The 27,998-nt window shown below is 35.1% G+C and overlaps 1 protein-coding gene across 3 annotated transcripts in view; it reads right to left on the bottom strand.

Annotated features, from left to right (window-relative positions):
• The window catches only part of LOC136025908 (putative RNA-binding protein Luc7-like 2), a 54,969-nt gene that overhangs the window by 20,776 nt on the left and 6,195 nt on the right, over positions 1–27,998 (bottom strand). The window contains exons 1-4 of one of the 3 annotated variants that reach the window (XM_065701971.1): positions 17,256–17,347; positions 15,083–15,141; positions 7,353–7,451; positions 377–595 (exon numbers count right to left, since the gene is read on the bottom strand). In XM_065701971.1, coding sequence (XP_065558043.1) covers positions 377–595; positions 7,353–7,448 — 315 coding nt within the window. In that variant the 5' untranslated portion in view covers positions 7,449–7,451; positions 15,083–15,141; positions 17,256–17,347. Of the gene's footprint in view, positions 1–376; positions 596–7,352; positions 7,452–15,059; positions 15,142–17,255; positions 17,351–27,998 lie in introns of those variants that run through there. The other 2 variants (XM_065701970.1, XM_065701969.1) reach the window with 2 other exon arrangements.

Genomic DNA, 27,998 nt, shown 5'->3' with positions numbered 1-27,998 from the left:
TATCTCCTCTTAGAACAAAAACTAAGACTCAGATATTGAGTTATCAAGTTATACCAGTGGGCATTCCTCCCCCATGAGATAATAGACCTCGTCCATATTTTTTTTACCAGAATAGATTTTCACGAAACAAATCTTGCCATATTCAAGACGCAACGGCCATTGACAGGAGATAAGAATAGTATTTTGCTTTACTCCGATTTTATTGACTTCCACCTTCCTTCTAAGTTCCACCTCTTCTAATTTGCACAACAGAAATAAAATTCTAGAGCTTTTGGTTCAAGGGCACCGGCAGACAATTACCTTTAACATTAAATTTAATTATCTTTAACATTAAAATACATGTTTATGATAATGAAGGCAGAAAGAGAACACTCACTTCGTCCATGAGTCCATAAGACTCTTCAACATGTCCTTCTGCACCAAGTTGCTCAGCCTTAGCCAATTTTTTACCGATTTGTTCACCTAGTTCATGAACTGCATTGGCTTTGTTGGCTACTTCTGCCGAAAGCTCCTCCTGTGTTTCGGCTAAACGTTTTTTGGCCAGTTCTGTTCGCTTGTCACAGTCACGAATAAATGACTGAAGATGTTCCATCGCCTAAAATATTTAATCTCTTCGAAATTAATTTTTCATTTTCAAAAGTAATTAATAAATTTTAATTAATTTATGTTTTATCACTTGAAAAAGAAATCAGTCACAAAAAGTATGTGAATAGGTATATTAGCGTGCATTTCCTTTAACTAGCCTATGTTTGGCATACTAATATAGCCTTAACTAGGGTATTAAATTGCTTTTTGGATTCCAATAATTTTAATTGGATCAGTTTGGGAGTAAATACGTGCAGCCTGAAACTACGGCTGAAACTAATTTTACAGCAGCGAAAACTGAACAAGCAATTAAATTTTGGACAACGGTATAAATGACAATTTATTCCGTCTGGAACAATGATATAAACGACGGTGTGAACGGTATTTTGAACAACGGCATAAACGGTATAAATGAGTTTTACTAATATCTAAAACGACTATTAAATAAACAATCAATCACTTTAACTTGATGATATTTTAATTTGTGACGAATGTTGGTGATAAAAATTGTCCGATTTTGGCGAATGCTGAAACTTACAATACAGAGGGCTATTTTTCACTAGTATTTTTCTTTTTTGGCTGTATACTATTCCAGTATTAGGATGAATAAAGTCCAGAATCTATTTGATTTTTCTGTTTGACGATAGAAAATTTATAAAATGTTTCTCTGCTTTGTACACCTTTTTGCATCTTTTTACGTCATAATTTAGCATGTCTTGTGGTTATTCTAGTCTTTTCCTTTTTCCCCTTGAAAAACTTGGCTGGATGTGAAGCTAAAATATTCGAAGATTTTTTATAATAGACGTACTTTTTTCACTTTTTACAGTCCGAATAAAAAAATTAAAAGCTATCGCATTTCCCTATCATTATAGTTATATTTGACGTTGAATGCTAATTTTACATGAGTAGACTTCAGGGCATTTATATGCAGCATGTGATACTACTATTACTAAAGTTGCCTGAGGCCAACACGACTACGCCTGCTCCTGCTCCATCCCAATCTATTCAAAGCCTCCCACACGGCAAATTCCCATTTCCCTCAAACCTTTCCTAACGACGCCCCAAACGAGGACGAACTGCTTTTCGTTTAGCCCTAGACAGTTGGATGAAAGGGACAACCTTTGGTAATCTGTCATCCTGCATTGGCAGAACCCGCCCTAGCCATCTTAACCTTTTTCTCATTATAGCCCTCGAAAGCAGAATTGAACAACTTTCATACATCCTCCTGTTTAATATACAGTTAGTCTGGTACCCAAAACAAACTGCCGAATACACTATTACAAATTTACAATTATTGAAGTGCTTTCATAGTGCTTGTTGAAACCTATTACAATTAATTGTTTGCTTATTGATCTTTAGAGTTTAATAAGCTGCAATTCGTCCTTTCACCGATAGAAAATTCCTAGAATATTTATCTGTAACTGCAAGCTAACAGTATTTTTTGCTAGTTTAAAAAGTTCCATGGGTTGTAAATTGTTATATTTATTTTACAAGAAATTCATTTGACCATCTAACCAGACCTAACAGAGCTTTTTGTAATATTTTGCAACCAGGACCTACTGTCCAATTGTGATTATTGTGGTCTATTGAATGCCTTTTAATCAATAAATCAATGCCTTCTAAGCAATTAATTTATAATATATATATATATATATATATATATATATTCCATTCAAAATATTTAGTGTTACAAAAGCTGAGCGGCAAAATTTGACGATGAATTTTTTTAGTACCAGACCTCTTTCCTTTTCTAGCTTTGCACTAGAGCCAGAGCCGTACCCGTCCATTGTTGCCAGACAAAGTATGCTAGCCCAATTCGGCTCGTTTTAGGGTGGTTGCGAGGTTGCGTACCGAACCCTTCAAAGCAGTGCCTCTTTTAAAGCAAAAATTTGTAGTGGAAAAGTCATAGTAGCGTTACCTCGAGGTGACGACAGAATCTGACAACGAGATTTTGCAGCATAAGGCTTCTTTCTATTTACTAGCTCTATGGTAGCCCCAAACAAGTATCCGTCCACTCTTGCCTGATGAGGCACGTTTGTACCATTTCGACTTCGTTTTTAGGTGGTTGCGCGTTGAACTTTTCAATTCAATGTTTTTTAAAAGCAAGATTTGTGGTGGAAAGTTCATATGGTAGCATGACCCCGAGAGGACGGCAAAATCCCACAGCGGAATTTTTCATAATCTGGCCCTTTTCTTTTGATTGTCGCTATTGAAAAAGTGCTCTTCTGAAGTATATCGACAACAAATATGGGAACTTCACTGTTTTTTCACTTCGATTACTGCATTATTTTATGTTAGGCATCTGAAGACAATATGCCTACCCTCACAGAAAAAAACCTTTTTAAAAATGCAAAATGCCCGCCTATATATGATTTCTTTTTCATTTCTGTTCGCATTTTAAGTTTAATTACAGTTTCAGAGCAAAGATCATTCGAGGAACTTAGATCACTCAATTAATCAATTAAGCAAATGTTACGAACTTGAAACAAAAAATAAACTACTAGGTTATCAAAACGAGTACCCTGGTTTATTTCACTTAGATTTACTATTTATTTTACTATGACTCTTTAAGCCCAGCCAGAGTCGACCCACTTCCAAATGGGTAACTGGAGAGATTTGAAGGGGGGGCAGGAAGAGTCAGACGATTTTCCTCCTTCCACGCATTGCAGTCCTGGCTAGGGGCAGAGAATCAAGAGATCTGTACCTGCGCTACACAGACAATTAGTCAGCAATGTTTGTGTATTTTATTTCACTATTCACCTTACAGGTACATACAAAAAGTGTTGTGCGATGCAGGAATCACAGCCAAAAGTTAACAATTGCCCCCTTGAAACTTACGATTACCTAAAACGTCCGCTTAGATTAACTTATTTTTGAAACCAAAACAACGCAGAGCTTTAGAAGATCGTTTCAGAGTAAGAGATGGAATTAAAAACTCATCTGGATTAATCCCAACGGTGGGAAAAACTTCAACTTAAAAAAAAAATATGTGTAGGTAGCAAAATTTGACAAAGCTTAAATCAACCCAAATTTATTTCATCCAGAAGGGTTTACAACCAAAAATATTCACGGTTATGCATTAGATATTTTATTCATTATAAAGTTATGGCATTGAAATAAATTACGTACTTCCAATTTGATTTACTTCCACCTTCCTTCGAATTTCAACCTCTTCTAATTTGCACAACAGAAATAAAATTCTAGAGCTTTAAGTCAGTTCCCCAGAAACAAAAAAACGAAAGGAAATAAAAGAAAGCGAAAGATTCAAATATTAAACAAAAAGGATAATAATAAGATTTTTAGAAAAGAAAGGCACAGTTAAAGTTCCAAGAAAGCTTTTAGGTTGGTTTCTTTTTTTTGTGCATAATTGAAGCAACTTTCAGGAGCCTTTATTAGGTTTCCAAAAGAAATTTTGAAAGGGAAAGGAAATTAATGAAAAAATAGACAAAGAATACGTAAAGGAAGAGAACAGAAAAAAGGGAAAAGAATGATAAGGCAATAGTAATAAAAATGTATTACTATACTTTGAAGGTACAGATTATTCAGACTTTTCAGATTATTACTTTATTGAAGGTACAAAACAAAGCAAAACAAAGCTTGGGTTTGTTTGGGCAAAGCAGAGGCACTAATAATAATGAAAAGATACTACACGTTCTACGGATAGTCATGAACAATTTAATTCTACATAATTTCACAATCTTCATTCAAATTATTTTCGTATTTGAAAGAGTAATCCTATGGCTCAAAGGGAGCTGCCCGGTCCTAGGCGGTGATAAGTTGAAATTTTCAATTTCCTACTAAATTTTTCAGGCTCAGTGGCATCAATTCCCAAAAGTTAGAGGGGAGGAGGGACAAATTTCGGGGAGAGGGCAGGTTTTTTTTTATGAAAATACCCAGAAAAGATATTTTTCATAAAAGTACAATCTAGAAACTAATAGTTTCTTGCCATCTAAGTCACCCAGAATCTTTCCATGCCCACGAATATATATCTTTATTAATAGGTGAGGTCTATACGTTTATTAATAGGTGAGGTTAATACGTTGAACTTTTCGATTTCCTTCTAAATTTGTGATGCTCAGTGGCGTCAATTCCCAAAAGTTAGGGGGGAGGGGAGGACAAAAAATATTTCAAATTTGGGGGGGGGGGGCGCAGTTTCGTTCGTTTTTTTATGAAAATACCCAGAAAAGGTACTTTTCATAAAAGTATGATCCAGAAATTAATAGTTTCTTGCCATCTAAGTCGTCCAGAATCTTTCCATACCCACAAATATATATATATATATATATATATATATATATATATATATATATATATATATATATATATATATATATATATATATATATATATATATATATATATATATATATATATATATCCGTTAATAGGCGAGGACACTGTAGTTGCCTTCGGTGACGACAACACTCTTTGAACATCTGTTAAAACGAAGCCTTGGATTCTTATTAAGTTGATCGTCTCATTTGAAAGAGTAGCTATATGGCTCAACGTTAACTGGCTGGCCCCAGATGTTGGTAAGTCGAGCTTTCGGATTTTCTAGTGAATTTAGAAAGCTTGTCCTGACCTAACACTCTTTGAACATCTATTAAAACAAAGCCTTGGATTCTTATTAAGTTGATCGTCTCATTTGAAAGAGTAGCTCTATGGCTCAACGCAAAATGGCTGGCCCCAGATGTTGGTAAGTCGAGCTTTCTGATTTTCTAGTGAATTTAGAAAGCTTGTCCTGACCTAACACTCTTTGAACATCCATTAAACAAAGCCTTGGATTCTTACTAAGTTGATCGTCTCATTTGAAAGAGTAGCTCTATGGCTCAACGCTAACTGGCTGGCCCCAGATGTTGGTAAGTCGAGCTTTCTGATTTTCTAGTGAATTTAGAAAGCTTTCCCTGACATAACACTCTTTGAACATCTATTAAAACAAAGCCTTGGATTCTTATTAAGTTGATCGTCTCATTTGAAAGAGTAGCTCTATGGCTCAACGCTAACTGGCTGGCCCCAGATGTTGGTAAGTCGAGCTTTCTGATTTTCAAGTGAATTTAGAAAGCTTGTCCTGACCTAACACTCTTTGAACATCTATTGAAACAAAGCCTTGGATTCTTATTAAGTTGATCGTCTCATTTGAAAGAGTAGCTCTATGGCTCAACGCTAACTGGCTGGCCCCAGATGTTGGTAAGTCGAGCTTTCTGATTTTCTAGTGAATTTAGAAAGCTTGTCCTGACCTAACACTCTTTGAACATCTATTAAAATAAAGCCTTGGATTCTTATTAAGTTGATCGTCTCATTTGAAAGAGTAGCTCTATGGCTCAACGCTAACTGGCTGGCCCCAGATGTTGGTAAGTCGAGCTTTCTGATTTTCCAGTGAATTTAGAAAGCTTGTCCTGACCTAACACTCTTTGAACATCTATTAAAACAAAGCCTTGGATTCTTATTAAGTTGATCGTCTCATTTGAAAGAGTAGCTCTATGGCTCAACGCTAACTGGCTGGCCCCAGATGTTGGTAAGTCGAGCTTTCTGATTTTCTAGTGAATTTAGAAAGCTTGTCCTGACCTAACACTTTGAACATCTATTAAAACAAAGCCTTGGATTCTTATTAAGTTGATCGTCTCATTTGAAAGAGTAGCTCTATGGCTCAATGCTAACTGGCTGGTCCCAGATGTTGGTAAGTCGAGCTTTCTGATTTTCTAGTGAATTTAGAAAGCTTGTCCTGACCTAACTGAAATTCATCTTTCAAAAATTCTTTAAGTAGATCTAGTAATATGTATGTCTAGTTCCAGGAATTCTTCTTAATGAGAATATCACTTTCATGCGTCAAATTAGTATAATCAAAATTAGAATACTGAGGTATCTTGGATTTCTATGGAAACTGGAACATTTTCTTAGAACGGTCCTAATTATGGCCAACGTATTTGTTCCTTTTTGATACCATCCTCTAGAGAAGGCTACATGATACAGTATGGAATCTCATCCTTCAGATAAATAGCTTTCTTTATAAGTCATTACTTAATATATAGTCTCTTTATATTCTTTCACGTGTCTTATTCTTTGTTTCAACTAAAAAGTGATATTCTTGTAGCTCTTAGAACTAGTCCGTCCCTTGTCTCTTATCTAGATATCATCATGGCCATTCTGGCAAGACGATGTCCATCAGTGAGATCGACTTGATACATCTAACTGTCTGTAATACTCTGTACAAGTCGAATCTGTGTCACTTATTTGATGCCTTCCAAAAAACTCCAAAGAAATGTTTTATTTCTGGATGTTTTTTTTTGTTACCCCATACGACGGATATCTCTGAGTCAAGTTAGAAATGTATATTTATATTGTTGTTTAATTTTATCATCGAATCGATTTTTGAATAAAATTCTACTCATCTATCTTAAAAAAACCTTCAGCCTGCTGCTAAAACCCTAGTTAAAGGCTAGACAAAACTTTAAGCGCATAAAAACCATTTAGTTTTCAGTAAAGTTTAGTCCAGTTTTCAGTAAAGTGCTAGTAAGTAAAGTAAATTGTCAGTATCTAAAGTAAAGTGTTAGTAAAGTCAGTAAAGTATTGGTTTTCAGCAAACTATAGTTCTTGTAAAGTAAACTTTATGTTTAGTTTTACTTGGTTGAAGACAACCAGAGCGGGCAGTCACCCATAAAAATTGTCCAAAATAAAATTGCGAGCTTTACTGAAAAAACGGTGTTGACATGCAGTCTACACTTCACTTAAAACACTAAAAGGACTTTGAAATAAAAAAATAGACTCACGTCAATGTCATAGTAATAATCCTTTGATGTCGATGCCATTTCATAATCAGCTCGAAGTGCAACGTCATGAAGTTTGGGACATTCTCCAAGATCCATACGCTGAAATTAAAAGCACATGTACCGGTAAAAATAATAAAATAATACTTAAATGATTCCAAATGCCAGGATACCAACAAATTGGTCTGATTTTAATTGTCTACCCGGTCCATTTTAAATGATGTAAAAGCTAAACGACGTAAGCCCCTAAAAAAGGGCGAAATTAGAAATTTTTAGAAAGATCATTAAAAAACTGATTAGATTTTGCCAAAAAAATCAACTCAAGAGTGGAACGGAAAAACCGAACTTAATTTTGAATATTTTGGCTCTACTCCCAAACAGTAGTCTTATGTGAACAAGAACTGGGCTAAGAAATAAAAACTCACTAAAAATAATTAATTGTGGGATGAAAAAAAAGGAAAATGTTGAAAGAGGAATATTTGGTGTTTTTTCAACTGCTTAACAAGATCCAGTACCTTAATGATTACACAAGATCGTCTGTTATCAAGTTTTTTAGTTCGTGAGTGGCCAAACTATTTAAAGTTAATTGGCTGTTTTGCCATAACTTACAGAACTTGGAAAACAGATCCAAATAAATAACAGAAAACTGAAAGCCGACCCTGGCTTTCCCAGGAATCTTTTTCAATTAAATGAAGCAGATTTTTTTAAGTTTTAGGAAAGGTTCCTGAAAATTCTCTAGCTTACTTGCTAAAAAAAAAAAACGCCAAAAAAAGCTAAAAAGAATTGTCAATTGAACAATTTGGCCCCTTTGGGAGTTCCCTGTGGTGCTACTCGCTTTGATTGACAAGTATGCCAACAATATGGACGTAAAATTGAATTGCCTTTTCAATCAAATTGCGCAGTCAAATCACAGATTCTGGACAGCTCGAGATGATTTTTAGTTCCCTGGGACCGTCACTGAGGCTAACAAAATGATCTTAAGGAAATGACATCCTTCCAATATTAACTAGAACCATTAAACAATGCAACGGTGCCCAGAAGACACACAAAAAGTAAGGAAATATATTTCAGTTTATTTAAATCTGAAAAACAATTATAGGTGTAAATATATCCATAGCCAATTCATTATAAAATATCCATAGCCAATTCATAGCCAAAACTAACAATTTTTGAGGCTAGATTTAGGGCTAGGTTGCTGTCCAAAACACACGGCAGTAAAAAAAAAAAAAAAGACACAAATTGTCCATTTTGTCCGGTTGGAAAAAAGTGGTTCTTTTGCCTTCAGCACCGTGTATATTCAAAGCATAAAAGAGGCGACTATCATTATATTTTTTTTTACTTAACTTTATAATTTTGCTGGGTAACGCTAGATGACGTCAATTATTTATTTTAATTTATTTTTTTATGAATTATTTATTTTATTAATTTAGCTTATTTTCTTATTATAATCTCTTATTTTATTTTCTTTGATTGCACAATCTTCAACAACTTTGATATCACAATCTTCTCTCAACAGCTGGAGAAAACTCGAAGGAAATGGGGGTCAAAGATGGCTTATGTACTTACAATTTAAACGAAGTTAGGCACCAATTCACCATAATAAGATGGAAATACATTAAATAATATCAGTTTTCCAGACTCACCATACAGCTTCCAGAAATCTTTGACTAAATCGAAAAACCATAATGACTTGCATAAATATGGCTTTCATCTGTACCTAAAGCTTACCAAATAAATCCATGATAATATATAAATATGAAAGGAACAGTGATGACAATAAATCATTATAATATACTAATCTAAAAACAATTAGGATATTCTAATTTGACTTATAGGCCGATATAATAAAGGCTCATTCGAAATGAGATTTTGCCAACATCGAGATCTAGCAAAAGGCCCATTCAGAATGATATTTTCCTAATACGAGGAATTAATCAGTGGTAATTTGAGCCAATCAGTATTTTTCACAAAAATTTTCTGCCAATCAGATAATTTTATGAAAAATCTCATCGGTTCGAATTAGAACTGGCTAAATCCAGGTATAAGCGAGTTTTAATTGTGAATGAGCCTGAAGACAAGATATAAGACCCTTTCATATTAACATTTAGCAATTCTCCAGAGCTAGTATGAGCCACCGAGGAGTTTTTTATTTATTTTAGCTTTTTTGGAATTTAGCCAAGGCAAGTCAATAAGAAACCTCAGCTCTAATTTCTTAGCTGCAGGCATGGAAAATGTTCCACAGCTGTCAGTAGCAGAATTCCAAAAGCTGCCGATATTTTAGCAGCGCAACTTGTGTTTTGGAATTTCCTTTGAGCAAAAAGTATTTCTACATACAAAAATGGTATTTCCAGACAAAATTTGCCGATAAATTTCACCAGGCCATGAAAACTGCCAAGTAGCATTACTACTACGCTACCCCATTTTCTGCATGGCGCCTTAGCTGTATAAAAAAAATATATAGAGGTATTTAACCATATTGTAAATATTTACCATCTTAACCAGCCTCAACTTATCAATCAAAAAAGTATCTTGTGACCGAGTCTGACCTTAATTAAATCTCAATGAAGGTAAATTCTGGTATTGGCTAAATATCATTGCGGCTGGGCTTTGAGGGACTTTTCCACCAAAATTCACACAGAATTTCAGAACTGTTATTTTATCAAATCTGTAAAATGAAAATAATTTGTGTGACATTTTTTTGGGAAAAAAAAGAATCTTTCACCGTATTGGGATTAAAATTGAATTATAACTGATAATGCTTTAAAGCTCAAATTTACAGACGGTGAAGGGTTATTTGATTACAGCAATGATCACAGATTAAAGACAATCCAAAGATGTCAACTGGATGGTATCAAATGAAAGGGGAGAGAGCAAGATCAAAAGATGCTAGGTGTGTTTATGTCATTGAAATCTGAACATCTTGACGATGAAGTTAAACTTTCAGGTACTTTCAAGGAAAGTGAGTTGGGAGGATGAGGGGACTTACTGAAAACAAAATAAATGTTAAACATTTTCTTTTTTATAATTATAACACTGAGAAATCAAAAATTGCTGAGGCTTCCCGGAATTATATGTTAAACAGTCTACTGTCGTTAGTTCTTTCCTGTATTCTTGATTATTTGGATTGACCTTGATTCTCTTTCTTCCGTCGATGTTTTCAAAAATAAAAATCAGACTGTTCTAAACAAATTTTAAATTCGTTTTCCGTTGTATCAGTGGAAGTTGGGTCACCTTTATTGCTGTATTAATTGCTGCATTAATTTATTGCTGTATTAATAATTTGTTAAATCCATTAAGGAATTTATGGAAGATCCATTAAGTCTCTGGAACATGTGATTAGGACTGTTGCTTGCTTTGAAATGATATGATCAGTTCGATTAGACAACGGCCAAAGAAAATATTTTTCATTGTAACAAAATACTTAACTTTCATATAAAATTAGTAGGTAAAGTAATTATTTAGATCGAAGTAAAACTTTATCGAGGTCTGTAAAATCTCTTTAACATATCGTGTTACGATAAGACTAGAACTATTAGTTGCTTCTAAAGGACAAGATTTTTTCAATAATTTTTTTAAATCTCTATGTATGGGAACTCATCATCTTTAATGACTAGTGGAGGTAAACGTGGAGATAGATCTAACAACTAAACAGAGAAACGCAGTTTTTGCACTGAAGAACCTTAAGAAAGAAAAGTATTTATGCTGAAATAAAATCTATACTTTTTTAATTACTCACTGCATTGCACATTCTTTTAACATTATATTTATGTGTGTGTATTAGTCTATTGTGTTGGATGTCCAAAAGAGAAGATGTGTTGATTAGCGTCTAGCGTAGCTTTGCATATTAAATTCAATATGAAAGAATTAATATTCCATGTTTAAAATCTGCGTAACTACTGTTATAGATATTGAGTGTTTATATATCTTGATTTTTTCTTGTCCTGAATTAAAATAAATTTCGAGGAAGAAACGATTTGTAAACTAGAAGATATTTAAAATACAATCAAATTTTTTTATGCAGACCCGCAGTTTTTTTTAAAAACATTTTAAGATTATTTTTAGCCTATTTTTGATGCTTTAGACCAGTGGTTCCAAACCGATTATGGGCCACCCACCTAGACACTTCTAAAATCCCGATGCCCCCCTTGTAATATTTAAATTTTGTTACTCAAAATTTTTAGGTAGGAAGCCTAAAAGGCAATTAACTTAGTATCTTTTTTCAAGTTGTCCTCTAGGTGTATTTTATGGGAATGAAAATTTTTGTCTGTATACAATACAAAACCTTTCATATAATGCATGGCGTCACAGCAATACTTATATGTATTTTTTTGCTCTTTAAATGCATATGAATGTGAAGTCATTTACATGAAAAATATTTTTGTAACTAAGGCTCTAGAGTATTGTCAGCCAAAGGGTGCATGTCCAGCCCAAGACCCACCAAAATGCCGCCTATGTCCCAATACCCACCGGTGGGTATGAGTAAACTAAAAGAGCAAAAGAGCAAATCAAAATCCTATTGTTTCAGTTCTTGAGCCAAACAAGAAGTGCAATTCAACTACCTGACATTATTAAAGCAAATAACAGAAAGCTATTTTGTTGACCTTGGACTTATAATACACGATATAGTTTTAAACTGTCTTTAAAAAATATAGGTTTAGCATTTAGCATTATACATATTTTATTTAAAAGTATTTTCGACTTGTTTTTTACTGTCCATAAAGAGAAGAAGAAAAGGAAGAACAAAGAATGTTTCACAGACTTACCCTCAATGTTGGAAAATATTCGTTTCTACCTGTAATGTCCCTTTTCCTTGATTCTGAAGGAAATTAAATATCGTTCTGTGTTTACATATAACAAAAACAATAACTTGAAGACATTTTCGGCACAGGAATACGTAGTATGTACATACAAAATAAAAAATAAACTATCAGCAGTTTTTAAAGTAAATCTAGCTTTGAAAGTCTTAAAATTGAATCATCTCATTCCCTGCTTCTCACAATTAAAATTAATTGTGAGAAGCAATCTCAAAATTCATAAAAAATTAAGAAATATTTTAAACAAGGAGGTACTGACTTCCCGCTAACTGTTGTACATCTCGGAGCGCCACGTGTGCCACGCAGCTCCGCCAAACTCGGCACAGACCCCAAAACGCTTTGCACGCGCCGAATGGTGTACATGATTTCTGGAGAGAGCGACCCCTCTATTAGACCTATTTGTTTAGTATGACAAGGTTTCAAACTAATCCTGAAGGCTCGCCAAAGACTATGGTAAATTGATAAGGGAGGAATCTCTAGCGCTTTAACAAGTAGTCCATTAGAAAGTAAAAACCATAAGCACCACTCACACTACAGTGCTTCCCAGCAGCACTACAATAATAAACAAAAACAAACAAAATTTAAAATGAAAAAAAAAAACAATAAAAATCTAAATTTAATTGAATTCAACCTTAAATTCTCAGATGCAAACGGGTTATTTTATTTTCACCCTTTTCTGGATTAAAATAGCTAATCTGCAGAATATATGCTAATTAAACGAAATATATATATATATATATATATATATATATATATATATATATATATGGATTCAAGTTTTTATAACTAGCTTAACGGTTTTTCCTGGTAATACAAGATGGCGTTAGCCGGTCTTCCCCTCTCATAGACTAGCCTGAGCTTACTCTCCAAGCAGTTTTCCATATGCTTTGGGCAAAAAGAGAAAAAGTCAATACTTATGATTCCAAAAACAACCCCTTGAACTAGGTGAAGTAACTAATTACCCACTTAAATAGCAGTGTTGTAACATTTTTCCAATTTTCATCCAGCTTTTATCATTTTTTTTTCTATGGACAGAGATCAACATCCATGCTTCTACACTTCAACTTTTAACTACAGTAATATGATATTTATTCTCTAAGTATTTTGTCCCTTATTATTTATAGAATAGAAATAATTATAAAATATTATAGGCATATTAAGAAAAAAGACTTATCCAGCAGAAATCTGCTTTGCAGGCTGCCTCATACAATTCCTTCGAGAGAGTTTATTACCCCTAGATGTTTGACCTATGTGTTATCCTAGTTGTGTCTATCAACTATAGCTAGGGCAACTACTATTAATAACTCACTTTAGCACCGAGTAGGCTGAAGCCAACATATCTGTGAATGCTTCTCCTCCATACTGATCTATTCAAAACTCCCTTCCTTACCCCTCTCATGAAGCTCCGATTTCCATTGAATCTTTACAACGAACTCTTCGCATCATATTTGGGGCCAACCTAGTTTCCGGTTGGCCCATTAAAACGGCAATATTTACAAATATTTTGTTTATTAGCACCATAATTTTGGCAATAGTTTTTTCTTCACAAAGATTGACAGTAGGAATTTCATTTCCACTACTGTCAGGTACTTGCTTCTTTAATTAAAATTTTCTCATTCATTATCTTAAAGTGTTGCAAAAATAGTATTTGTTTAAGGAAAAACGGAAGATCCATAAACATTTTACAAACATTTTTTTATAAACGATTTTACTATTATGAACATCTACCTGCAATAATTGATCTCTAAAGAGAGATTCTTTCTTCTGAGAACATCATCTCAATGTGAACTGCTTTTCGCAATTTTCTAATCAAAAAGCACCACCACCCAACACAAGGTCAGGCACCACCAAGCACTATATCAGACCACAGCATGGTACATACATGAGCACCACTTTTATGAAGACCACCATCAGCAGCGTCAAGAATCACTGTGACATAACAGATTGCCAAATGTTGTCCATTTCGCCAACTGTCTAGGGCTAAACAAAAAGCACATCCTGTTTTCGGTTCAGGTGGGAGGATGTCGTAAGGAAAGATTTAAGGGAGAAACTCCCTGGGAGGTTGTAAAGAAGGAGGCTCCAAACAGATTAGGATAAAGCAAGAGCGTGCGTAGCTGTGTTGACCTCAGGAGGCTTGGTTCTGAGTGAATTTTTGATGGTAGTAATCATTCTCAAATGATATGAATTAATGGAAATTTAGTGGGGAGCCAACTATAAGCTACTGTCTTATCCATTATATTCATGCAACTCTCTTTCTTGGCCGCCAGAGCCTTCTGGTCCTTAATTCTCTTGTAAAACATCTAACCTCTCATTTTATGTTTTTGCAGTCAAGGCATAAGGACCAAGTACAAAAAAAAAGTCATACTTAATATTATCTTTTTGTTTGTGTGCCAATTGGTTGTTTCTATATAGATAACCATAGTCTATTTCAGCATCTAGAAATATTACAATAAAGACACACACGGTTGTGTGATTGGACAATACTTAGTAAGGAGCTCCCAGCATATGGCCAGCAGCAAAAAAAGCAATCAATAATTGCATGATTAAAATTGGCAACACCTCACTGTCATTTGCCCACTTCCTCTGGCAACCCTGAATGCAAAATCACAACAAAGCGAGATGCCTATTTCTGTTTCCTTACCGCGGCTTCTTAACAGATTTTTACGTGCAGACAGAGCCATAAATACATTTGGCAAAGCCACAAATAAAAATATAATGACATTTTTTTTATAAATTCATACTTAGACTCTGAGTCTTGCTTAATACTTTAATTATAGTAGTTGAAGGTGCTTGAACCCACCTTAAACTTATAATTACAACAGTAAAAAAAAAGTAGTAGTAAATAACGATTGTATAATTAAAAATGGCAACGCACCACCGCCATTAGCCTACTTACAGAAAAGGCAAACATTCACTCACGAAGGTGATGGGTCACAAAAAATTGACATGAACTCTCCATTGTTTTCGCCAATCCGAATCTTCCATAAAAAATATAACACTTAAAATTTATTCTAAACACAAGAACAGTGTCTAATTGATATAGCTACGTCCCAATGTACATTTGATGCAATAAGTTAAAAAAAAAAGAAAAAAAAAGGTATTTAGTATACTTCTAAAAAAGAATCCCCATGGAATGAAAAAGCAGCTAGGGCTCAAAATACATATTGCAAAAGATTTAACTAATAACTGAACAAGTAGACTAGAGCCCTTGGGATTCAAAGGGCATGGAATGTTGTAGCTCCCCTCTTACCCACTAATGAATATCATCTTGAGCTCAAATATCTGCTATCAGAAAAAAAGTAGGCCTAAGTACTTGGGTAGGAGGGGGGGGTCCCTTTACAGAATAAGCATAAAGTCAATATAAAATTAAACTCTAAAATTTATTTCCATTAAATAATGTCTGATTTTACACAGAATTTGATGATGAGCATTTATTCAAGTGAAATAATATTATAATTTTTATTTTTTTTGTGGTATAAGAACTTAATACAAACGTTGGATGAGTTCAAAAGAGAAACTATGTCTCTTATAGAATTAAACTATAAAATTTATGCCATTAAATAATGTCTGATTTTACACAAAATTTGATGATAGGCATTTATTCCAGTGAAATAATATTATTATTTTTCTTTTTTTGTGGCTTAAGATTTTAATACGAACATTGGATGAGTTCAAAAGCGAAACAATGTCTCTTCTTTTTGTAGTCAAATTGCTTGACTTCATCCTTAGCATTTACATTAAATTGGATTTATGATAATCATAGAGATAAATGGATGCAACTTGAAGATTTACTACACACTACAAAGTTTTATTTAAATGTTTCTAAGGTTCATAATGTCACTCAAAGAAAGGAGTCATAGCAGGAGGTAATATTCATTAGAAAATGTTTTCTTCCATATCATCCAATAAAAGTTGCCTTTTATTTCAAAATGGGCGTTGTCAAAAAGTGCAAAATAACCATTAAAAAAAATGAAGTTCTTACTTTGTATTTTAAATCTAATTCTACTAAATGTTACTGAAAAGCACCTTTGAACCTGATTTTATTTAGTTGGTTAAAATTGAAAGTTAACTTTTTTCATTTTTAAAATGTTGTCCTTTACATGGAAACGTCTACTCCTATTGCTAGAACAATGGTGAAACAAAATAAATACAGAAAAATGAGAATATTCTATAAGATTTGGCCAAAATTCAATGAAATCAGTCATAAAATGTAAAACTGATCAAAAAAATAAGTGAAACGTTGATGATTATCAGTAGCGGTTCTAATCCTGGGCAGGGGAGGGGGGGCATTTGTCGCCCCAGTTTTGCTGAAACCTGAGATTAAATTCCTTATTCTATATCTTTATACTCCTATTAAGGTACTTTGCCCCCTCAAAGATTATGAGGCCTAAAATCATTACTGATGATAACAATGGTACATACAAAAAAACATTTGACCAACTTATGTTGATAAGAAAGAATTGACATTTTGGTTGTTTAGTACTTATTTTACTCTGCATGTGAAAATTCACAATTACTCAAGTGTGACAAAAACCAAAATAATATAAATTTTACATAAAAAAAATATCAACTGAACCTGAAGTACACTTTAAAATGAATACTACAGGTAATAAACACCTACTTCTCTTAACTACATATACTTTCAAAAAGTATATATTTGTTTTTTCCAAAACAAGCTGATATTTTTTTATTGTAAAAAGTTAACAAGAAACCAAACAAAATTAATTCAACTTCCTGGCCTTTGTTCAGCAGCATCCATAACATATACAACCCAAGAAAATGTGTTTCTTTAAATCTACAAACACACACAGATATGTTCTCTTATATTTAAATTTTGACTTTATACATTAATTTGTTTACATCTTTTACAACAAGAACAAAATAATCATTATATATTTATTATAGCCCTGAAACTTGGCCTTTTCACAGAGAAAAGAACTCTAAAACCATAGTCAAACAATATTAACTATAAATTTTTGAGGCAATACTGAATACATAACTGTATTAACCTGAGAAAGTCAATCAACTGAATAACATATAAACAAATCTACGTTGACTAAGATATGAAAATAGTTTCTACTGAAACACTTACTGTTGCCTGAAGAATTTCATGAGGGCAGCAATGCAGTAGAAAGCTCTTGCAAACTTGGACATCAGAAAACTTCACTTTTGACCTGCTTGAATCACCTAGAAGAATTAAATAAGAAAACAAATAGCAAATGTATGGGAAAAGACAAGTTATACTTGATGGAAGTGCATACAATTCTAGTCAGAACATAAATAATAAAAAGAAGGTGAACTTATCACCCAATGAAACGTCCCCCTTGGAGAGGGGGGTGTCCCCTCTCCAAAAATTCGACTATATTTTGCCCTTCCTTTTTTCAAAGCAAAGCTGAATATGTCAAAACTCAATTAATAAATATCAAAAATAACATCAAATAACATACATCATATATCAAAATAACATATATTCATATACATATATCAAAAAATATCAATAACATATATAAACAAATTAAATAAATAAGAAAACAAATACCGAATGTACGAGAAAAGACAAGTTAATAGTTTTACTTGATGGAAGTGCATACAGTTCTTTCTAATCAGAACATAAATAATAAAAAGAAGGTGCAACTATCACCCAAGGACAAATGAAGGAGTTCCCCTCTCCAAAAAAATTGACTATATTTTGCCTTTCCTTTTTTCAAAGCAAAGCTGAATATGTCAAAACTCAATATATACTGGAGTGGCATACCAGAATCAAATGCATAAATCTTAAACCATTTTCTATTCTTGGGGCATTTGGAATTAGAACACAAGCTACAGGAATTAGTGACCATTACCTTTAATAGTAAATCCAATTAAAGGTCCCAAAGCAAAATGCAAACTCCTAATCAGTTTGAAACTGTAAACAAGTTCAATAAACCTTACGCCATCCCCCCACCCATTCAACCTAGTAGTACAGACCAAAAATATTGTTACATCACCCCAATAAAAGTATTTAATCCATAAAGATCTAATCCAGTTGAACAAAGAAGGAAACCCAATCACAAAGTCTTGACATTAAGTTTATAAATCTTGTGTTTTATTTTTTTTTTGCCGGGTCAGAAGTGTCCATCCAGAGATATGTGGTATCAAAATATGCAGAGGTTTGATCAGTCGGCCAGATAATCGTTTGGCAAAATACCTGGGAGTCCTGCTTGATGACAACCTGTCATTCCTGCATCACATCCAAGCAGTAGAGCTGAAGATATCCTGGAATCTTGGAATAATAAAGAAACTAAAGAACACTTTGCCGCAGGAAACATTGGTCCTGCTATACAACACTCTTATCAAACCTCATTTACAGTACTGTGCAATGATCTAGCAATCGATTTTTGAATGTCACCTGCCGAAGCTCAATTCAATTCATTAGCGATCTTTGAAGTTAATTGGAAAAAATTAAGATTAGTTGTCAATGGAGTTGATACATCATCAGTTCTGCTTGACCTTTGTGTTCAAGTTTCTATCTGGTGAACTCCCGTCCACATTTAAAACATTATTTTGACCAATCTTGGGCTAGCATAATGTAAATACCCAATCATCATCAAACCTGCAAATACCCTTCTTCCAACTGTATGATTGGATTTTGCTCTGAATATAACTTATACAAGGTTATGGAACCTCTTCCCAGAGGAGCTGAGAGGTAGAAGCTTCCTCGCGCCATTTAAAATAAGAGTTAAAAAAATCATGTATTACCATTGGAAAAGACTAGTTAAATAATGATTAATAAAATGATTTTTATATGAAGTATTAAATATAAATAGATAGGAATAAACTATTTTTTTTTTCTTAATATAATGATGAGGCAGTTTCTCATGGGGCAAAGAGATGGAGGATAATTGGTAGCTTTGTTGGAAAAATGAGAGTCAAAGTTGTTTCTTAGGGTAGGAACAGTGACCACGTTGTATATTATGTTTAAAAGGTAGCAATTGAGGATCTCGACGTCCGGAAATGGACTGAGTATTATTGTTAAGTGTAAATTATTTTTTGAATTGATAATGAACCCCATTGATTGAACTTGAGAGGATTAGTCGAATTCAACAACTGATAAATAAAATTAGTGAAGCTACAGACCAAATCTGTAAAAGAGAAACATTTAAAAATGACTTTTAATCAAAAGATTTTTATCAAAGATACTGCTGCTAGTAACATCGAAATTTTGAACACTGAACCAATGTCAGAACTTAGATACTGATTGATAAAAGTGACAGATCTTTAAATGATGTATTGTATAAAATTTACACCTCAGTAGAATGTACTAAGGTCAAGTGCAATTTGATAATATTAACATTCATACTGTCTTTTCCAATAGTTAGCTGCAGAAAACACTACCACTTCTACCCTAACCATGTTCCTCCACTTTGGAACTCCCTAAGTAACCAAACCATTCATCTCAAACCCTGAAGTCACTTCAGTAAAATGGGACAAGGACTGGGAGCAGAAGGAGTGGCATGAATTTTTCATATGGCAGCTCTTTTCTTTTAATTATTCAATGGCAAACAAGCAATATCAGTATGATGATACTTTTTAGACTTATAGATGTTGTAGATAAAGCTTCTAGAGAAGAACAGTTTGGTTTTTGGAAGGGGAGAGGATCCATCCACCAAATTTACACTCTTAGATTAATAATTGAGAAGTGTCTGAGTCATCAAACCGCTTTAACCCTCAGTTCTAAAGATTATGAGCAAGCATTTGATTCAGCTGATAGGAGAGCTTTAGCAAAGATCCTATCCTTGTATGGTATACCAGATAAATATGTTAAAGTGGGAGAACACAGAATCAACTAGGGATAAAAACTCCTAAACTTAGATTATACTGATGATTTTTTTTTTTTTTTAGCAAAATGAATGATATTTTGGATGTTTTGAGAGTTCAAGGTACAAGAATAGGTTGAAAATCAATGGTAAGAAAATTAGGGCACTAAGACTAAGAATAAATGAAGGTGAAGAGGTGATGTTGGGTAACAAGAATATCAATAAAGTGAACAGGTTACCAAGAAGAAAACAATAAAAAACTCTGAATACTCCTAAAAAACATTCTGAAATACTTGTATTGTTCCTTAGGGCATACAAAGGAAATTTACCCTAGCCCTAATGGTCAACTGTATACCCTAAACTCTATATACACCATAAAATTTCTATACACTGGAATGGCTATTGTACTACTTGTTTCCCACTAAATCAATTTGAAGCAAAGAGTTGTGTATGGAAAATTCATTCTGCATATACAAAAGGGGAAATATATTGGACAATTAGGGGAAAAAGGGTGACTCGTAAGTTTATTGGTATGCCTTAAGGAATGACAATAAGTGTTTAAAAGGGTTTTAAGTAGTGTTACACAGTAGCCTAGAGTTATGGCTCATCTGAAGTCAATATCTTCATTAAATAATGGTAATACCATTAGATTTCTTAAGTTGTGATCCTTTTAAACATAATGGTCATTACCCTGACAGTGCAACCCATTCCTGCCAATGGACCAACATATAGCCCTACTAATATATTTTCCCCTTGTTATTTCTATGTTTTGATACACTGTATACTGGGTAGCTCCAGTGTGGACTCAAAGATATTAGCCAAGCCATGTGCTATACTAAGGCAGCAAGACTGGCTAACAGGTTGTTTTTATCTGTCACCCCTGTGCTGCATATTTCACAGCTATTAAATAGCACTGTCCTCTTAAAACTCCTAAAAATAGTGACAGATGAAAACAAAAAGTATACAATTAGAGCTCCCTTGTCTGCAAACCTTATAAAAACAACTTAGTCCCTTGGCTTGAACAACAAGGAAAGTCTATTTGATTGAAAATCAAGAAAAATGGCTGCAACTGTAACATCCTCCTGCTTGCTATGTTGTGCATGTGCTTTAGCTTATGTTTTGCTACGCTACGCTTGTGCTTATATTATGCTTTACTTTGCAGATTGTTGTAACCTGGGTTTCTAATATACTGCTTAACAATTGACAAGACGGAAATTTCTACATGGTGTCAGAAAAATGGAATCCACTGTCCCATACCCTGAACTTAATTGGGAAGCAGACAACCTCAAAGAAGCTTGGAATAGATTCAAAAGCCATGCAACACTCATGTTTGCAGGCCCCTTGAGTGGAAAGACAGAGACTGTTCAATGTGCATTTTTACTAATATGGCTTGGTGAGAAAGGACAGGACATCTTCAGCACCTGGTCTCTCACCGAGGCTGAAAAAAACCGTATTGCAGTGTATACGCAAAAGTTAGATGAATACTTTAGTCCATCTGCAAATCCAATCTTCTCACGTTATGTTTTCCACAAACGGGATCAGAACGACATTGAAACTGTGGAACAGTATGTGACAGATCTAAAACTTTTGGTTCGTGATTGTGAGTACAGTGCTGCAATCCGTGATGAAATGGTACGAGATAGACTTATCTGTGGAGTTAAGTCACCAAAGATACGTGAAAAACTACTGCAGATGGGACCAACACTAACTCTTCCCCACGCAATCACTACTGCTCGAGCCCACACAGAAACCCAGGCACAACTAAAGTTGATGTCAACAGCAGCGACATCCAACCACGAAATACAAATCAAACAGGAAATCGATTTCGTCCAGTATAACAAACAATCCAAAGGACCTGCCAGACCCAACATAGCGAGAAGACAAGATTACTATTTGTGTGGTGGGGATTATTCACCCATGCACAAATGTCCCGCGAAAGGAAAAATTTGCAGCAAGTGCAACAAAATGAACCATTTCGCAAAAGTATGCAGAAGTGGAAAGAAATCTATCAACGCGATCGAGTCAAACAGAGCAGACCCAAATGATGTAAGGTGCAGTGATGATGAACTCTTTATTCACGAGGTGTCAACAGAAAATGCAGATGACCAACCCTACTCAGTCCTACGCATCGAACAACAAATCACCGTCAGATTCAAGGTAGATACTGGGGCTCAAGCCAACATCCTCACAAAATCTCTACTGAACAACATCAAGCCTAGCCCACAGATCCACCCTACCCGCCAAATCCTTACCAGTTTCTGTGGGCAGAAGATCCCAGTACTTGGTACTTGCCAGCTCTTTTGCTCCCACAACAATGGTAACAGTGAGCTGCATACCTTTTTCATAGTAGAAGAAGCACCCACACCAATCTTGGGATATGTTGCAGCTGATAAAATGTCGTAAGTTGCAGCTGATAAAATGCATCTTTACTCTCAACGAGTCATCAGACGACCTGTTTACTGAATTTACAGATCTCTTTGATGGAATTGGGAAATTGAGAGGTGAATGCAAGATTGTTCTGAAAGAAGGAGCACAACCAACAATCCAACCAACGAAACGCATCCCTGTTGCAGTCCTACCAAGGTTCAAGGAAGAACTAGAGCGTATGGAACGCCTAGGTGTCATCGAAAAGGTCACTCACCCTACAGACTGGGTTAATTCTGTTGTTATTGTCGAGAAACTAGACAAGTCACTTCGGATCTGTATTGACCCGCATGACCTGAATAAAGCTATAAAAAGGCCACACCATCCTATGCCAACCTTTGATGAGGCTATTCAAAAGCATGAAGGAGCAAAATTCTTCACAAAACTTGATGCAAGGCATGGGTACTGGTCTCTAGTCCTTGATGAAGAATCATCAGAGCTCACAACATTTGCAACACCATTTGGGAGATTTAAATTCAGGAGGATGCCTTTTGGCCTGATTTCCGCTCAAGATGAATTCCAGAGGCGAATGGAAGAAGCGTTTGAGGGGGTACCCGGATTCTCAGTCATAGTTGACGATATCATAATTTCAGGAAAATCCGAAACTGAACATGATGTGAACACACGAGCCGCACTCACCAGAGCCAGAGAACGGACCGTAAAATTGAATAAAGCAAAATGCATACTCATATCCGAATGAATACCTTACTTTGGTCATGTGATCTCTAGGTTGGCATCAATCCTGATCCAAACAAAGTTAACGCACTGAAGGAAATGCCCCGACCACGCAACCGCGAGGAACTTCAGACACTATTAGGGATGCTAAACTACCTGTCCCGTTACATCCCAAATCTATCATCCCAGAACGAACCACTACGAACTCTATCAAAGCAGCATAAGTTCGTATGGGAAGAAGTACATGACAACGCGTTCGATACCATTAAAAAATCAATAAGTAGCACCACATCCCCTTTTAATCCCTCAGTTGGTAACCTAGAGCTACAAGTTGATGCTTCCAAATCAGGCCTTGGAGCAGTCCTTATTCAGAACGAGAACATCATTTCGTTTTCCTCCCGCTCATTGAATACAACAGAGCAGAAATACTCTCAGATCGAAAAGGAACTTTACGCCATCGTTTTTGGAATTCGTCACTTCCATCAGTACCTGTATGGCCATAGCTTTGTTGTAGTCACTGACCACAAACCACTTGAAACGCTTATTAATCGACCAATGCAAAAATCATCTCCTCGTCTCCAAAGAATGTTGCTCCAGATTCAGCCATATGATCTTACAGTCATTTTCCGGCCTGGTAAAGAGATCCCAGTCCCAGACACACTGTCCCGCCTATACCTTCAAAGCCAAGATGAAAGTCTACAAAAAGAAATTGAATCATATGTCCACTCCGTCATGAGCCTCACTCCCATCAGTCCGGCAAGGCTATTGCAATTGAAGAAAGAAACACTCTTAGACCCTATCCTAGCATGTCTTGCACACACAATCAAATCAGGATGGCCATCAACAAAAGCTCAAACACCTTCCCTCATTGCACAATACTTTAGTTCCAAGCATGAACTCACTGTGATTGATGGAATCATTCTAAAAGGAGATCGCTTAGTAATCCCCAAAATCCTCCACCCTGATATCTTGCACAGCATGCATGCTTCCCATCTCGGTATTGAAAAAACGAAGCAAAGAGCTAGAACAATCGTTTATTGGCCAGGGATGACTGAAAGTATCGAAGAATATATCAAACGTTGCCCAGCATGCCAAGCGTACCAAAGGAACAACCAGAAAGAATCTCTCAAGCCTCATGGTATACCTAACCACCCATGGGAACATGTTGGAATAGACATGTTCTATCTGGAAGGAAGTCACTTCCTCGTTACGGTTGACTATTACAGTCGATTTTTCGAAGTTGACCGAATAGGGACAGCTGCCTCATCCCATCAAGTCATATCCCGTCTAAAAGACCATTTTGCAAGGCATGGGATCCCTCGCATCATTACTTCAGACAATGGTCCACATTTCAACTCCCTTATATTTCAAGACTTTACCAACAGGTGGTCCATTGAGCACAGAACGTCGAGTCCCTATCATGCCCAGTCAAACGGATTGGCAGAGAAAGCCGTTGGGATAGCAAAAAAAAAACATGATAAAGAAGACCCGATTTTGCAGAAGCGAAATGAGCAATGCCCTTCTTGAGTACAGAAATACCCCAGTAGACGGAATGGCGTCTCCTGCCCAGCTATTAATGAGTAGGAACTTGCGATCAACAATACCCTGTACCCTTGAGCATCTCACTCCCAAAATAGTTCCCAAATCTGAATTTGTTGAAAGTCGCCTAGAGTGCCAACTAAGGCAGCAAAAGTACTACAATCGTCACTCAAAGGACCTTCAAGAACTGAAACAAGGGCAATCTGTGGAAGCACAGATCCAAGGAAAATATTGGGAACCAGCTGTCGTGTTGCACAAACACGAACTGCCAAGATCGTACATCGTGCAGACTCAAGATATGAAAGCATATCGTCGAAACCAAAAATACCTGAGAATGTCCCCAGATGACACAGATCTAGAACAATATCAGCGTACCAACTCAAATGGGGTACCGCAGTTGAGCTCCACATCATCTCCAAGCGCGTACTCAACCCCGTCAAAAAGCCCACCCCCAACTGTCCTTATTCAAGCCCCAGGGTCAAGCCCAAAAGTCAGTAGCCAAATTCAGGACGAAGTACCGCCACCTGCCATGACACGTCTTAGGAGAATAATCAAACCTCCAAAAAGGCTTAATTTATAAGTTGTCGTTGTTGTTGTTTTTTTTCTTTTTGTTTTTTTTCCTTTCTTTTTCCCTTTTTGGGGAAGAAAGGGTGGATACACGTAAATGGAAGATTTTGGTTAAGTTTTGTTGTCATGTTAAAGTGTCCAGAAGAAAGGAGATGTAACATCCTCCTGCTTGCTATGTTGTGCATGTGCTTTAGCTTATGTTTTGCTACGCTACGCTTGTGCTTATATTATGCTTTACTTTGCAGATTGTTGTAACCTGGGTTTCTAATATACTGCTTAACAATTGACAAGACGGAAATTTCTACACAACCACTGCCAACCACAATATTCTGCACCAAAAGCATCTTTTTTTTCCATTTCTACTTCTCCACAAATAGAAGGGCACAGAAACATCATAGAGAGCTGTTTATTAGCTCATTTTAAAGTAAATTTCTACATATAGTGCCTTTTTTAATTAATGAAAAATATTTTGTTTTGTAATAATTTTAATTGTTGTTGCAGCAGTAGCTTCAACCTAGTAAATTGTGGTTGCTGTGATAGCTAATAATTAAGAGAATTGAGATTTATGGTTACCCCCTTTTTTTAGTATATTTCCTCAATGTTGTTCTGTTTTTTTCTGCATTAAAACAAAATAAAGAAAAATTCCTTACCCCCCCCCCCCCCCCTACATTTTCATGAATCAGCATCAATGTCCAGACTAAATCACAGACAGACTTTGTCTTGGATGGAATTATTAACAATAAACAGACAAGTGTTGTGGAGCAGAATAATTGCTTTAAATAGGTTAGGTTATAGGGGTAACTTTGTAAAAATTTAAATGCTGAAGAAATTTTTTTTAAGATTATAGTGAGCTAACCCTCACTATTTAAACCTATATACATAGGATCCAAGATTAGAAGTCTCATGTCCTTGTTTAGGAAAGATAACAGTTTAATCAAGAATTTTTTTCTAAAATTAGGCTCTGAGTACTGGGCATCTTACCCTAGAAGATAAGGAACTAACAGTAATGATTTTATTGGCAAATTTGCAGTTTTGAACAAAATTTAGCTAGAATGGAAGTGAATATATCACTTGATGCCTTTACTTATACTCTTTCATAATTCAACAATTGCTTCTGGGGAAAACTATATTTTGAGCCCCTAATGGGGTAAAACTTTACCCAAAGGGTAAAACAACTCATAGTAACAAAAAGTTTAAAAACATATTCCTAAAAACAACTGTCAAGTGAGAGAAATTGCCATTAGCAGCCGATCCAAGAATCACAATTATCACTTTCGTTAGTCTTAAGCATAAGAAATCATTTTGAAAACAAATTTATAGGATTTTTTTTAAGAACCTGAAACACCTAAAAAAAAATGACATCACAGCAAAACTGATGTGATTCTTGATGGGCTTCTAGCTCTGAAAAAATTTCAGCATATTTGTTTTTCAAAATAAAATATTACTTTTAAAACTAAGAAAAATAATAATTATCATTCCCAAGTCAGCTACAAATGACAATTTTTTCTTGCTAGACAGTATTTTAGAGCTGAGGATGTTAGGGATAATCCCAAATCTTTCTGGTATTATGTCTCTCAAAAATATTGGAGCAGATGCACAGTCCCTGATATATTGCAAAATAGTAAACAAGTTGCTGATCCTGAGCTGAAATTTACAACCAACAATTTATGTCTGCTTTTCCCTCCAGTTCAAGTTTTGTCTTTCACCAACCTCCTATATTTGATGTATCACATAATACGGAACCAATTCTGATTAATGATAAAATAGTTCTAAAGGAACTTAAACCTCAAAATGAATAAATCTGCTGGTCCAGACTGTATTCATCCTTGTATCCTCCATGAATGTTGAACAATCTTGTGTCAACCTCTTTCCTTACTGTTAAGAGTTATTACTAAATCTTTCCAGACTAACTCTGGATTGGAAAACAGCCCTTATTCCAATTTATAAGAAAGGTAGAAAGGACCTTGCTGAAAACATGACATCAACAGTTGTTAAGGTTCTTGAAACAATAATCAATTCCACAGTTAGCAACACAGATCCATTGGACCTTATTGCTCTGAAGTGCGAATTAAGGTAATTAAGGTTATTTGACATCTTGAAGCAAATAATCTCTTGTACAACTCACAGCATAGCTTTCATTCTGGAAGATCTGTTGACACCAATCTCCATCAATCATTTAACCATATCACTAAGTTGCTTGATACAGAGGTGCCTGCTGACATGATTCTGCTTGACTTTTCTAAAGCCTTTGGCAAAGTTTATCACAAGCAACTTGCCGTCAAATTACATGCTATCAAGCTCAAAGAGCAGTGCCTGCTCTGGATCCTTGATTTATTTTATAGATAATCTCAATGTATTCAGCAATTTTATGACTTTGGGTAGCTCTATTCTTTCTTCATCTAAGCAAGTTTCAAGTAGAGTTACTTAGGCAAGTGTTTTGGGTTCTAAACTTTTCAATATCTTTATCAATGATTAATTGACTAATGCTCCATGCTGAAGACCTGAAGCACATTGCACCAGGCTTATCATGTGAAAATCATACCCTTCTACAAAATAATCTTAGACTGCTTGATCAATGGGCTGAGGCTTGACTTCTTAAATTTAATGTTGTTCAGTGCCATTGTCCAGTATAAGTGCCATTGTCCAGAATGTTGGTCCTAATTCAAGAACTAGACGTCATCAGTCAAAACTTGTTAAGCAGCCTACCCTTTCTATTGTGCACTCAATTCTTTTCCTCAAGAGCCATCAACAGTTGGAATAAACTCTCTGAAGAAACTATTACTGCTGAATCTTTGGACATCTTCAAACAAACACTGGATGCTGAGTGATCCTCC

This window comes from Artemia franciscana, chromosome 4 (genome assembly GCF_032884065.1).
Source record: "Artemia franciscana chromosome 4, ASM3288406v1, whole genome shotgun sequence".
NCBI lineage: Eukaryota > Metazoa > Arthropoda > Branchiopoda > Anostraca > Artemiidae > Artemia > Artemia franciscana.
This window is presented reverse-complemented; position numbering and strand designations above follow the sequence as displayed.